Source organism: Cyprinodon tularosa, unplaced genomic scaffold, assembly GCF_016077235.1.
Source record: "Cyprinodon tularosa strain WSP-4 unplaced genomic scaffold, ASM1607723v1 ctg430, whole genome shotgun sequence".
Classification (NCBI taxonomy): Eukaryota; Metazoa; Chordata; class Actinopteri; order Cyprinodontiformes; family Cyprinodontidae; genus Cyprinodon; species Cyprinodon tularosa.
In genome coordinates, this window is record NW_024039153.1 from 1,424,437 (window position 1) to 1,440,162 (window position 15,726).

Sequence of the window (15,726 nt, forward strand, 5' to 3'; positions counted from 1 at the left end):
TGTTGCTGACAATGTCGCAGCAAATTTATATAAAGTCTTCTGCATCAGGATGACATTGCCTCAGTAAACAGGAAGAGAAGAGGGATCTGGGGTGTTACTGAGGCATACTTTGCCCTCCATTTGTATGCATCTTGCTGTTATTGTCAGGTAAGGGCATGTTGGATCACGTGTTGCTGGTGACAGACTGATACCTGAGGAGTCGCAGCTCGGTCAGAAGCGTGGGATTCTGCTGGGCTTTTTCTGGAGTGGGCTGCGAGGCTTGTTCATGCTCCAAACGGAGCCTCTGGATCTCCTGCAAGATCTCCCTAATTTGGTTAGAAGAAAAAATTCTGAGTCTGACAAGTTGACAATAATAGAATAAAATGAAATAGTCTTTGTTGTTACTCAACGGGAAAATTTGGGTGTGTGAAGGGCAAAGCAAATACTGTCTGTATGTAAAGTAAAGGATACACAGATAAAAACAATACAAAGAAACAATGACAAGAACAAAAAATAATCTTAAATGTTTCTGATGAAAATTTAAAAGAGAGATCATATCTCTCCTATCTTAGCTTCTCTTCATTGGCTTCCTGTTAAATCCAGAATAGAATTTAAAATCCTCCTTCTCACATATAAAGCCTTAAATGGCCAAGCTCCATCTGATATCAGAGATCTGATTGTTCCTTATGTTCCTAACAGAGCACTTCGCTCTCAATCTGCAGGTTTACTAGTGGTTCCTAGAATTTCTAAAAGTAGAATGGGAGGCAGATCTTTTAGTTATCAGGCTCCTCTCCTGTGGAACCAACTACCAGTTTTAGTCCGTGAGGCAGACACCCTGTCTACTTTTAAGGCTAGGCTTAAAACTTTCCTTTTTGATAAAGCTTATAGTTAGAGTGGCTCAGATTATCCTGAGCTATCTCTATAGTTCTGCTGCTATAGGCTTAGACTGCTGGAGGACATAGGGACCACATTTTCATCATTCTGCTTCATTCTATCTCTATTCCCCCACTCTGCAGAATTTTTTTGTTCAATCTCTAACGTTCTGCTCTCTCTGCTTTTTTTTTTCATAGTAGCTTCATCTGGTCTGTTCCTGTTTGGCTGTGACACCACTTTGGAGAGAAATATCAGCTGTGCTGCTTCCATCAACACCTTTGTTTATAGCCTGTTTTTTTTAGTTTAGTCCTGTTTCTCTGACTGTGACTGGCTGGATATGCTCTCTTTCATCCTAAAACATGGGAACAGGCTCGGAGCTCGTCTGCCTGGTGGTGTGTTTCCTGAACGGGGCCGCCTGTGGAGCTGGTTGACAGTTTCCTTTTGTATCTATGCTTCTTTTTCTATGTCTGCTTCTGTCTCCTTGAACCCCAGTCGGCCTCGGCAGATGGCCGCTCACACTGAGCCTGGTTCTGATGGAGGTTTCTTCCTGTTAAAAGGGAGTTTTTCCTCTCCACTGTCGCTACAAGCATGCTTAGTGTGAGGGATTGCCTTCCAGTCAATGAGTCGATGCAACCAGCTGGTTTTCCTTAGATAGAAAACTTGACTGGATGATCTGGTTGAATTGTCTCTGTAAAATACCATGAGATGACGTGTTGTGAATTGGCGCTATATAAATAAACTGAATTGAATTTAGATTAAAAAAATTATAATAAAAAATATAATAATAACAAAAGTAAAATAAAAAAAGAGATCAACTAAAATAATGTTCAAGATTCTTACAGAAGAAATGGAAAAACTGTACGAATAGCTGCGTGGATGTAAAACATATAGAATAGCAGTAAACTATGCAAATGAGAGACGCATTGGCAGCTGATAAGCTGAAAATTAGGCACAGACTTCAGAATTGGGCTTCATGGTGAACATTTTATCCACTGAAACAGAAAGACAGTTACACTGCAGGTATGATGAAACCTTAACATGCAGGCATAAAATCTAATCTGATTCGGAGGAGAGCAGTTGAAGCATTTTTTTAAGCAAGGTGTTTGGCAGAGGCATAGCCAGAAAATGTTAATGGGGTGGCCATTCAATAACCAATGTACACTGAGGGGTGGCTGAATGCGAATGGCATATCATCCATATTTCCTACATAAAGACAAACTATACTTTCCTACAGCCTTTTCTAAAAAAAAATAGATGCACATATTTAAATATCCATGCTATCTAAATAACAGGTATAGTGGACAAAATGTCTGGGGTGAAAATTGTTCCATTGTCATTACTTACCATATTTATAAAAAAATTTTTTTGCATACAATTAATATTGACGTGTACTAATATGTGCATTAAATTGATTTTGAAGTTATTAAAGTACTAGTTATTTATCTATGATTTTACTGAAGACATGTAGATGACCTGCAGAGACACATCATTTTCTCTTTACCCCATATGACAAAATTACAAAATTTCGTTCTGAAAAGAGCATCATTTCTGTACATATCAATATTAATGTTAGTATTTTGATGTGCATAATTAACCACAAAAATTTAAATGTTTAATATGTTTGAACATTCCCAGAAAAAAATTGGTAGGGGTGGCAACAGGGGTGGCCAATGATTGGCTAAGGGTGGCCATGGCCACCGCTGGCCCCCCATCTAGCTCTGCCCCTGGTGTTTGGCTTCTGTTTCATCCTTTTTAAATTATTTACAGTGAGATACTAAGTTATTCACTTTCTGTTTTTAAATGTAAAGGAAAATATAACACAGATATTTTCCCCTAATTCAAATCCACCTTTTAAAATTACCTTCAACAACAATAAACTATATCAAATGATATTTCGTACCTGTTTTTGTTCTCCAGCTCTGCAATCAGCTGCCTCTGTTGCTTATTGGCATCAAAGTTAAAACTCAGATCTGTTGGAGGACATTGCTGCTGAAAAAGAAAAAAGGAATAGTGAGAGAAAGTATGTAAAGGTATTCATACTAATTGCATTTTTTGTTGACATTTTGCCATGTTGCTTCTACAGATCTCTGTATTTATTTGAGTTGTGCATAACTGAGGCATGGAGGTAAAAAGGCTATCGGGCTTAAATCCTTGAACAGATAAAAAGCTGAAAACAAAGGGTACATTGGTATTCAGCTTATTATGTCACTGTTGATTTCAAAATATCTCGAAACCAACGTTTCACCAACTTGTTCTCAAGCCATTTGTACCCCCTAACAAGTTTTCTTCTATGAATTCCCTAAAACACACAAACCTCCCTCTCTTTCCCAGCTGAAGAAAAGCATCCCCACAGCATGGCGCTCCCACCACCATGTTCTGCCATCAGCATACTGAGTTTGGGGCCATGCAGTTTTAGTATTTAAATCATGCATAGTTTCTTTGCCATCTTAATTATCCTTCACAGTTTGCCGTCTTCTCTGCAGGGTTTGTGGAACCGGTAAATAGGACTTAAATTTTTTTTAACCAATTAGATTATTTGTGACACTTTTCCCATAAGGTTTAGGTTTGTGGATTGCACAACACTTGTTATCTTGTAAATTTCATACACCTGAGCAGTGGCTTTCTACAGCTCCTCCATGGGTGTTTTTGTTGCATCTATAATCAATTCTGTATTGCATGATTAGATAGTTAAATTAGAATGAGCATGTCTCATAGGTTTGCAGCTGTGTCATAGTATTTTTATACTTAAAGTAGATGGAATGAAAAGTGTTGAAGAGCGATGTTTAAAGTTCACGATGGTCTTCATAACCTTCAAACTGTTAACATTAATACTAACAAAAAACAACAACAATTTATACTAGGGATGCACGATATAATCGGCCTCCTATCGGTATCAGCCTGTATCGGCCTTAAAACTGAATATCGGACATCGGCCACCCCACCGATATTTAACCCGAAATTTGATCAGCTTCTGAGTTTCTAAAGTCTAAAAAAATACTACTTCTTCTTCTTCCTCAAAAACTTATTTTTTACAGACTTAAAAACTTCTAAAGACGAGGAAAAAAATATTGATCCATTAAAATATCACAATATCTTCATATGCTGATATATTGCCATTTAAAAACACCATATCAATCTCTTTTACTAATGAAATATTGCTACATATCATCGTTATGCTACGAAATCCCCCGAAAATTCACGAAATTTTGCCATATTTTTATATGTTGATATATTGACGCGGTATTGATCTATTTTACTATCAAAATCTCACAAGAATTTGCAAAATATCACGAGAGTTTGTAACAGAACGATTAAATTTCACCAGATTTTGAAAGTAAAATAGATCGATACCGCGTTTTTTTTAAAATCTATTTGATATCAGCATATGAAAATATATTTCAGTATATTATTTTTCAAAGTGTCAGAAATGGATAACAAAACTGCTATTTTCAATGACTACTTATTTTTGTCCAGCTTTAACATCGGTATCGATATCGGTTATCGGCTACATGAGTTTTAAAATATCGGCATATCGGATATCGGCCAAAATCCCAATATCATGCATCCTTAATTTATACAACACAGCCAGACTTTCGGGGAGTGTTGTAGAAAGTACTGAAATCTCGGAGTCCAGTAAAAGTATAAGTACCTCTCCAAAATATGACTTTGGTAAAAGTCCAAGTCACTGACTGAAATGTTACTTGAGAAAAAGTCTTAAAGTATCTGAAATGGCTTGTACTTAAGTACAGTATAAGAATTACTATAAAAATAGATGTACTCAAGTAATGAAGTGAAAAGTATAAGTAAAAAGTAAGGGCAGTTTGAATGACATTGTTTTACATTTGCTTAGTAACTAAACCAAACATTGAAAATGTATCGGAGTAAAAGTATGCAATTAAGTTTGTAAATGTAGTGAAGTAAAAGTGAAAGTTCTCAAAAAAAATCTATACTCTTGGAAAGTATAAAGTACTCCAAAATGTACTTACCGTAAGTACAGTAGTGAAGTATTTTTACTTTGTTACTATACAACACTGCTTTCTGATTTTAAAGAGGAAAAAGGGGCACTTTAAACTAGGGCTGTGACTGACGATCATTTTGCTAATCCGTTAATCTGTTACATATTTTTTTCAATTAATAATCCTATAGAGAAAGGTCGCTTAAAGAATTTATTTGCAGAATTTATACCAGGGGAAACTAAACCCTTTCCACTCGAGGAGGTCTGGATAGAGCATATTGATGGGCAAAAATGTTTTTCATCTTAAATGCAAAATGTTTAAAAAAAATTGTTTTTTACAATCTTGTTATATGTACTGCTTTAAGGAGGTTGCTCTGTCAGCTATTTTATTCACCATTTAATGATTGAATGATTACTAAAGTAGTTGACGATTATATTAATAATCGATTAATCTGATTGTTTCAGCCCTTATTTAAACATCTACTTTCTCAACAGGCAGTAAATATACAAAACATAAATTTTCATTTAATTTATACAAAGTCAATTGTTAACTTTGAAATGTATTAACCTCCAACTCTGGGATCCGATATAAGCACGAATTTCAATTTCAAGTTCACATCATAAGAATTTCAAATTAGTAGATTTTTTTATTACTTCTCTGCATTTTACTAGCAGCAAAGAGAGAAAATGAAGAAGAAAGCAATAACTTTTGCTACAAAAAGATTGAAATCACAGCTTGACTGAAACCCAATGAGGCTTTATGAGATACTTACTGTGGAGTTGCCTGCCTCAGCTGCCAGGCGTGCTGCGTAACGCGCAATGAGCCGGTGCTCTTCATCTAACCGGCTGGGGCTCTCCAAGACACTGACCAAAATCAAACAGAGCAATATTTCACACACATGTACACACATAGTAACTGTCATGTTTGCAAAACATAAAACTGTTAAAAGATGCAGAAAAATGATTTTAAACATGTTATTTTTATACTACTTATCCGTTAGTTCAAAACCAGGAAATGAAATAACTGGTCAGAAAAATGAACTGACGATGGATAAGCAGAATGCCAGACACGTTTCTCACACTATCAACGCTTGCTCTGGGGATTTCAGCCAAAGAAGATTTCATCCAAAGCTCCATAGTTAAAATGACCATGGGCGTGACATATGGTGTGGGCAGATGATGGGACATATGTTGCTTTTTCTCTGCAGGACATTTCCAATGAGGAGAGAAGGAAAGCTCAAATGGTTTGGGGAGCTTTCCAGTTTGGATTGCTAAGTGACCAAAAGTCACCAATTAAACTTGGTGTGTTTGCAAACCTACTGCATTAACCATTAGTGTTTTCCCCAAAAACACGACAAAAAGGGCCTTCTGGTGTCCCACATCAGACTCCGAACAAGCATTTCATCCTTACAGATTCTTCTGTCTTTTCCTTGAGGGTTTTCAGCAGAACTTATGGTTCCATTAATATCAGCAAGCTGTCCATGACCTTAAGCTGCCAAGCACTGTCAGGCCACCACACTATCCTACTGTCACCAGCACGCTTAACTGTGAGCAGCACGTTCTTTTCTCTGAAATGTTGATTTAGAGCAGTTGCAACAAGACACACGCCTTCCAAAACATTTCTTTTATGTGTTGTTATTTTACACATTTTCTCCAAGTTTTTTATTCTTTTTGTGAAATGTTTTTTATGCTGCTCATGGTCAGCAGTGGTTGGCCTTTGATATCTTTTTCGCGTTTTAGCTTCAACTTCATATTGTTGAAGTCATGACCTCTTCTCCATTTTTGTGACCCCCTAATGGGTTGATGATGTTCTCTTGGGATCATTTCGGTAGGCCAGCCACCTTTGGGAACGTAAAAAATTGTTAACACTTTTCCTCTAGATTGCAGCCAAAGAAGTTGCTTTGTAACGCTGCATGTAGATGTCAGTGATTTTGTTTTTCATTCATATCATGAGCATGATATGATGCTTTCTGGGTTTTTATTAGCAAAATATTGACAGAGAAGTTTTACAGTATTTATGTGTTTAATTGATTCTATGGTAAAGGTGCCACCTGGGACAGGTTGAATCTGGAAAATTATATTTCACCACATATTTGGATTATTGTCAATTAATTTATGATTTATGAGCATGTAAAATTGAATTTTCTTATAGATTGCATTTTTTTTTTTTTTATCTTAAAGGACTACTCTCCCCTACATCGACCTCTTTCTGATGTGATAAACTCTATAAATATATGTCTTATAAGATTTGCTGAAATCCTGTCTTTGTATCTCAAACCATCCTCAGGTTAAAAAAGTAATTTTTATTATTGCTTACTTATTTTTTTAGTGAATTACCTGGGGATGTGAACTGATGTAAGCAGCTCTAAGCAACTACTCTCTGGTGACTTGCTCCAACTACACGCAGTTGGTAGCTTAGGGACCAACGATAAATTAATTGATTGCGGAAAATCAAAATAGATAGTGATTTCTTTTTTATTACAAAAATAGTTCATGCATTTAAAGGTCCACATCATCTGTTCATTCTAATATAATAATTTTAGATTTGTGTCAATCCGAACATGATCTATACTTTATTGGAAAAAACCCTATAAATTTTGAAAAAAAAAGTTATAAAACGCTTTTAAATTGGACAAAAATGACATGCCTTGTCTTTTTATTATAAAATAATGATTTTGCATCCATGTTGAGTAAATTTCTGAGCCTGCGGATCAAACCGGTACAGCTGAGGGCTGCTGGGCTCTTTCACAGAACCTTCCTCTCCTCTCAGCCTATTTTCAACGTCTCTGATTGTGAAGATGGGGAAGAGAAATCCTCTGCCTCATACAACCACTAATTCACAAAATAATCACCATGTACCACTGTGATTCACAGTCGATCTGCCCTCCATGGTCCTGCAGGACACTCTTTCCAGCAGGAGCATTTGTTTTATATTTTACGGGCGGCTGTTAGGCTCTGGAGTTACATAAGTTATACTTTATAAATATATTAAATAATAATTTGACAACTACTTCAATTAAGTGTGATAAAAAGAGCAAAGCTATAAGAGTAAGTAAATAAAGATGCTACAACGCAGGCAGTGATAATTTTAGCTGCCTTTTTATTATTACATGAAAACCCCAGATTGAACTGAGGAAGGAGCAAAAGTGTCTGACAGATTTCTTGGGGGCGCTTAACATGTTGTGTCATAACCTTAGGGAAGAATGAAACATGTAAAGGAAGTCAATCAGAGAGGGACGCAAAAATAACGTCTTGCTAAATGGGCTCTTTCTAAATGATTTAAAGTCTCACAGATACTGATGTTTTTTTGTACGAATGTGGCAACGCATCAGGGAGCCACTCTGCCAGACTCCTTAAGCTCTGTTATGTTGTTGGTGATTCAAGATGGTTGTAGCCACGTTTAAGACAAAAAAAAAAGGAACAATTTGGCTTTTCTGGTTTGTTTATCTGGTAAAACAAATATTGAACTGGACTTGAAAAAACTCCAAATGGCACATTGGTAACTCCCATATTGGGGCATCGAATGATAAAGTGGTTTCTTTCTTTGAAAATATTCTGAGCATTATTTTAACCAGACAGCTATTATCCAGATCCTCCTTTCCACATTTACATACAGTAAAGTCAAAATGTTGGCACATAAAGTCAGAATAAGTGTTTATTTTACAGCTTCAGCTTGCAATCAAACAGTCCTACCTCAAAGGCAGCTAAACTTGTTACATTCATCTTAACTTGAAATAAAATAAAGGTCATAAGCAAAATATTCAAATTCTCCACTAGAGCTTGGTGTGGCCATGATGCAAGCTTTCAAAAAAATTATCACAAGAGAAAATAAGGGAAAAGTTTGATCAAAAGGAGCTTTTGTTCTACAATGTTAAATGACAGCCTTTCTTCAGGAGGTGTGACGGTGCAGATTGAGGAGAAAGAAATCTCATGCTTCGAGTAGTAAGGTTTCCAATATAATCTTACAACGACTTTCAAAAGTATCACCCTCTAAATTTTATTAAACAATATTCAGTGAAGATCACAAAGTTCACTGAATTCTTTGTGCCAAACCAGCGCAAAGTAACTGAAGGCTTTTACTGGTCAAAACTCAAAAGACTGATGCTTTTCTATGCATGTGTAAGTCAAATACTTTAATTTGCAATTAACGCTACAGGTCTGAAGAAAGGGTGTCTTTATCTTATTGAGTTATCCTCAATAAGATAAAGTTATCCTATAAGCCAATTGATTCTAACATGTTTCCCATTAATTCTGCTATTTCTCTAACTATCTTCATCTCAAAGCGCCAGAGATGGGGACTCGAGTTTGTGACTCGTACTCGAGTCGCATTTAACCCCTAGAACCCTACGGACCCACTGGTGGGTCCAGCTGCTACGTGACCTCGTAATTTTAACAAACCCCCAGTATTGATGTAAAAAACACACTTAGCACAGTTTGGTGACATTTTTGGATAAATGTGCCAAAATGGCCTCTCCGCCTAAAAAATTTCTCACTAATACCATTCTAAAATAAATATGATTCATCTGATTGAGTCCAAATTTGGTATATTTTTACACAACATTTAGATTTAAAAGTCTGTACGACTTTTTTGTGCTATAAATAATATTTTGGTAGTGTTTTGCAATGTTTATTTCAAAGAAAACTTTGGCGAGGTTCAAAAAATGCAAAATATTTTATATTTTGTCCCTAATATTTCAGGCAGGGTCAAAGCTACAATGGTGCTGACACCAGAAAACCATCTAATCTAATAGCTGTGAGGCTATAAGTGATTTACTTTTGTGTGTTTTTGTCAGGCAGAAATTTATTCATACCCCCTGAGGGTGTAAAAGGTTAAGTCGCATATTTAATGACTTTAGACTCGACTTAGACTCGTGATTTCTGACTTGTGAACAATATTATATTTTTAAGTGTTTTTTGTTTTACTAACTTGACTGATCGCCGATCGCCTTACCCGCACACAGCAGAGATAAAAAAAGGGGCAGAGGTGCTGTCAAACTGTGACATTGCACTGACGTCACTGACGCAACGCTACGTGACATATATGCCCGCACGCCCGTGCGCATGCATGCATGATCGACAAGCCAAGCTTTAAAAACTTCATGGCAGTCGTAGAGCAGAAATATGTTGTGAATAATGTTGTGAATTGGCACTAAATAAATAAACTGAATTGATTTTAAAATACTGCCCGCCAAGTGGGTTCTGTCTGTTCCAGGGCATTAAACTACAAAAAGTTATTGCCACAATGTTTCTTTTATGAAAGAATTGTTATTGTCCTGGTATCTATTTAGGGTTTTTCTTTATCTGTTGTAGTTGCTAACTTCATATGTATTAATAAAAAGCAGGATTGTGATTGTTTTTTTCCCACAGCCCTCATTTTCACTTTAAAATAAAAGAGCAGAAATTTACTCCTAAAACTAGAAAAAGTTGTAACCACAAATGTCAGGAAAATGCTGTAAGAAAATAGTTGTTTTTGAAAGAAAAAAATAAAGATGCAAAATTTAACTGGAAAAACAATTGCGTGTGGGCTTTTTTAAATTGTATTTTTCATTTACCAGTTCAAGATAATGATCATTCCATAGATATAATAGTAACCTTTAAGCTATACCGTCTCAGTGACAGAGATGAAAACACAAGGAGAAACAAGCAAGCACGCAAATTATTGCACTTATTTTAATTAATCGAGTGATTAGAATTTATTGTGCGATTAATTGATAATTGTGACAGGCCTTCTCAAGACTTGAGACTTGACTTGGACTTGCAAAAAATGACTAACATGTCTGCAAAGCCCTGACCAGAATCCTCACAACACAGGGCGGCCATTGCCATGTAAGTGGCAGAGTTCAGTTAGCAGGATGTGTAGACCTAATTTATTGCATGGAGGCCAATTTTGTGTTGATCAGTCTAATAAAAATCCCAACACAACAAACCAAAGTCTGCCCCTGCAAAGCAACAAGTGGAAAAGAATGTATTTCTGGGTATTACTGCTTTTGCAAGTTACTGCATATAAAGCACTTAAACAAAATTCAAAGATTCTATTTCAGCTGTTCTACTTGAGGTTTTTTAAATCAGGAGACAATAACAACACAAAGTTCTTCTGTGTACAAATACTGCTCATATAGAAGCCTTCATGTTTAACTTCTGCAGCAATTAGCTTTTAAAACAGATCCCTTCTAAAAACTAAACACAAAACAGAAGTTTAATTTCTATTTAATTGGTATTCACCATCAGATACCATGGTAGCTAATGGTCAGTTGCTATGGTAACCCATGGTCACTGCAGAGTTGTTTCAGACACGATGTTGCTAAGCTGCCACAGTTTTGGTGTCAATGGGGCATTTAAACTGAAGCCTCCTTCATGGCTGTTTAGGTTTTATTGCGTTTCCTCTCCAGCGACCTGCAGTCCACCAAAGGAGAGGTTGAGGTCAATTACCCCTCCTCATCCATAAGTAAGGGTCTTCTTTTCATTATCATTAACATTCATCGGCAAACAATTCAGTAAGTTTTGTTTTAAAATAAGTTATTGCCTCTTATATTTAAAGACATAAAACAGATTTCACTTTAATTTATGTCTAACTAAATTTGAGCTCTTAAAACTTGTCTAATAAATGTTTCTGTATTATTGTATAGCTTAATAAGTAGGTCAATATAACTAGAAGACCCTGGCTGCTGTATGATTCTGTCTACCAAAGAGTTAGCAAGTGTCCTTTCTGCAGAGGGACAGAGAAGAGGAGCAGAAAACATCTGCCTGAGAAAGAATGCTGCTCTCTAGAGTATATTTTTTGTATCACTACAAACTGTCACTAATTTGGCTTCATATTGTTAAGCTTTTTTGGTGGGAAAAGCAGGAAAGGACCCCCGCTGACGCTGGATAATGGCTGCCAAACATGTGGAGACTAGGGGAAGTTGCCAGTTTAAACTAATTATTAGCACTTCTGATGGTTTATATCTCTTTAAGTGAAAAAATGTGGCGTAAAATATCTTTTATTTTTTTACATAATAAAAAAAACACACAAATCAATAGCTGCCCACTTGTATCTCTATTAGAGTCAGTAACACAACAATTACCTTATCTTACCGTTGCCCATTTAGCTTCAAGAAAGCTCTCATACCAGACTCTGGGTTTATTTATCCCTTCTAAAAATCAGCAGAGATGGCAAAAGTACTCACTTTCCGTACTTAAGTAAAAGTACAGATACTTGTGTTAAAAAATACTCTGGTAAAAGTGGAAGTACTTATTAAACCTCTTTACTCAAGTAAAAGTAACAAAGTACAGGCTTGTAAATTTACTTAAAGTATAAAAGTAAAAGTAGAAACCACTTTTTTCATGCCGTTGCCGACATTTTAAATGGATGTCTGCCAATAGGACTAGATCTCCGTTGTGTTCATTTTCAATCATCTCGTCGTCCATGCTGCTATGCTAACGCCACCGCCACCAAGCTGCAATGATTTGCCGCCAATGAATACCGCCGAATCTGTCTATTCATCTTGTAGTGGTGCGTCAAATGCAACGTAGATTCCCATCCAATTAGATTGAATTTGGTATCGATGACGTGAAAAATAATAACGGTAACTCCATTGAAACGATTCAAAACTAAAGTAACGAGCCAATTTTTTAAAATGTAAGGAGTAGAAAGTACAGATATTTGTGTAAAAATGTAAGGAGAAGAAGTAAAAAGTCGCCATAAAAATAAGTAGTAAAGTAAAGTAAAAAATATCAGAAAAATCTACTTGAGTAACGAAGTACAAATACTTCGTTACTTCCCATCTCTGAAAATCAGGTTTGAAAGAAAGACTGACTTAGCTGCTGCTCCTCTCCTTTTAAAGTGATTTCCTCCATCCAGTTTGCTCTCCTCAAGAAGAGAAATACCATTCATTAAAATATTCATCACGCTTACAGTAAAACAATCTGTTTATAAAACACCATTAAATAGAGCTCGACACAATAAAAAGAGACTAAATATATTAGCATTGCAATTCAGCAAATGTCAGCAGAAGTAAGAGTTGATTCATTCTGGGTCTGCATGTAAAAGTCTGATGAATCTTTAACACGGCATAAAATAAGTCGTAGTGGTTGAGGTAAGTTGGACGCAATAAAAACGTTAATGTGAACCATGCAACGTTGATGAAATCTGGCTCTTCCCTCCACTGGATGCATCGCATTAACTTTAATGAAGTCCTGCACTGGGTGTCCCTATCAACAGATGCCTAATTATAATCACAGGTCGGTATCGGGGACTAAAGATTCAGGATCAGAACATCCTTAGTTTGTGACTGAAACTCAGCTGTTTATACTTAGTTGTCTGTGAAAGCTCAGCTAAATATTCTCAGAACGTTTCCTTCTGCTGTCCTATTTCTGCATGACTTATCACATAATAAATTGTTCTCCTGGAGGGGGGCACTTGTCTATGAAAGAGCCAGGAAGGGCTGCAATGTCAGCAGAGCAGACGGTATCACTGTGATGTGAACGTGCCTGGAGTCTGTGGACTGCTTGGAGTCCCCCCGATTAAAGCATTAAACCAAATCGATCTTTAGCTGAAGAAGAGCGACAAGGAGCTTTGCATTATTCAGCAGGAGCGTATTTGACTCACTGGCCTTTCGTGTGACAACAGGCTAAAGAATGCTGGAAAATCATGACAGCAGATGAATATTTATTACCCAACTGTAACACAGGAAACAACTAAAAGAGGCTGACCCAGACTTGCTCGAACCATACTAACTTCACTAATATGGAAATAAATCAAAATTTCAAAAAAAAAAAAATGTAATTTCTAATATACAAATCTAAGGAATCAACATGACAACAAATCAGTCAAATAAAATAGAGTTAATCTTTAAGGAATATAGTCAGACCTCAACCTTTAGATGTTCTTGGAGGCCCTCAGTAGTTCGTTATTGAGCCTTAGTGAACAAACAGCTTTATAAAAGTAAAATAGCAGAAAAATACAGAAAGAGTATGGCATTTATGCAAGCTTACCAAAACATGTCCATCTAAATATTCTGGCAGACTGGGCATGAACAGTGTTGATCTGAGAGGGAGCCAAGAGGCCCATAGCTACAGAGACCCTAAGCTCAGATGGAACAATCTGTTGACAGCTATTAATCCTCTACTTCATAAATCTGGCCTTTATAGCAGAGTAACAAGATGAAGCCCACTAATGACAACGTTAAGAAGTCCTATTTGCAGTTTCTCACAAACACGTGGTTCTATTCTGTTCAGATGAAAATAAAACCGAGTCTAAGGGATGAAGGATGGAGCTAAATACAGGAATCCTGGTAGAAAAACTGTCTCAGACTGGGATGGACGTAGATTTTCCAGTAAAAAAGCAAACCTAAACATACAGACTGATTTACAAGGAAAAAGTTTAGCTTAAAGACCATTAATGCATTAAATTGGCCCAGAAAGTACAGACCTAAATCTAATATACGTATAATCTTAGCTTTTGATCTAATCTGACTGCAATGGAATGACAGAAAATTACATTTTCTCAAAAGGTGGAGACTTTTATGTACCGTAATCACTAAAGTGGCTCTGATTTTATTTTCTTCAACATCTAAATTTTTCCCTGCTGTGTGTTGATCTATCCAATAAAATCCCAATAAAATACACTAAAGTCTGTGGCTATATTGTGAAAAACTGAAGGCGTACAGTGGTATTTTTTTGTCCCCATCTCTCAGAGAGATAGATCCCCCTGCTGTGTTCTCATCACCACTTCATTTGTACCTATTTGCCAGGGATTCTACAATCTCTTTAACAACTGGGACTTGTTTTAGGCATCATGTCTTCCTTCTACTCTAAATCATGTCCTTTCTTATCTTATCCAAACCTGGGGTTGTCATTTTTGATGCTGCTTGCTTCACCACTAGTATCGCTTTTCTGAAGTTATTCATCAAAAAAGACTTTATGAACTGTTTGTGTCATGATATTGTCACTGATGGCTGGCTTAATTGCCCAATTCTACTTAAACTGCTTCTTCCCAGCCATCAGTGCCAGATTTTTCTCAAGCCTTGTGTGATAATTCTCTAGCATAGCCAGTTGTGTTTCTGATTACCTGATCCTGACTAGTTTCTGCCTCTGGACTCCTGAGTTTTGCCTGCCCCTGTCTGCTCTGTTTGCCTGGCCTGTCTTCAGACTCCTGTTGGAATCTTCTGTGGACTGAACCTGGATCTGCTTCACCCTGTGGATTGCCTTGCCTTCCTTCATCTGCTCGGATCTGACCTCCTGTCAGTTCTGCAGCCTTCTGCAGCTTGTCAACCGACCGGCTGGAATCATCCTCGCTCTCTGGGCACGGAATGAACTATCAAACCAGGTTAGTGACTTACATGTTAATAATCATCCTCCGTCAGATTACTGTGGTTACTAACCTGTGTTTCTCTCCTATAGACGTTCCCGCTTTAGACGCACTAGCCATGATACAGCAGATCCACAGCCCGTCATTTAAATAAACGCTTTGTAAGTTATTCCACTGTCTATCTTGCCTGAGTTCTGGGTTCCTCTCCTCTTAGTCCTTGCAGTTTGGGATTAGAGCAGTGATTAATAGGATTGCAGGTCAATCAGATTATTCTAATTAATCAGACAAGTGTGGAAGTCACAGACAGCCAATTACAATAACTGCAAAATGGTCTCAGTATTCCTTAATACACTACATCAAATGGCTGTTTTACAGTTGTTATGACCCCACCAAGGTAAAAACATCCCCCGCAAGAACATCTTCTGAAAGCAGCACTGACTCATAGAGCAAAATGCCAAGACAAAGGTTATCGGGGCTCTATGTTACAGTCACAGTGAGAGAAATCTAGGAGATGCTGCCTTCCTGGGTACATGAGCTCCAACATGATGCCATCCATTGCCTTCAAGACCTAAAACTGTCACTACACAGCAAAAAGTAATCTTTTATTCTATTTCTTGTCCTCTCAATATCT

The 15,726-nt window shown here is 36.9% G+C and overlaps 1 protein-coding gene across 13 annotated transcripts in view; it reads right to left on the reverse strand.

Moving 5' to 3' along the window:
• Positions 1-15,726, reverse strand: part of dtnbb (dystrobrevin, beta b) — a 63,030-nt gene that overhangs the window by 12,496 nt on the left and 34,808 nt on the right. For 9 of the 13 annotated variants that reach the window (XM_038299593.1, XM_038299594.1, XM_038299589.1 and 6 more), the window contains 3 exons: positions 5,581-5,671; positions 2,753-2,841; positions 192-305 (listed from right to left, as the gene is read on the reverse strand). In XM_038299593.1, coding sequence (XP_038155521.1) covers positions 192-305; positions 2,753-2,841; positions 5,581-5,671 — 294 coding nt within the window. The remainder of the gene's footprint in view (positions 1-191; positions 306-2,752; positions 2,842-5,580; positions 5,672-15,726) is intronic. The other 4 variants (XM_038299595.1, XM_038299592.1, XM_038299601.1 and 1 more) reach the window with 1 other exon arrangement.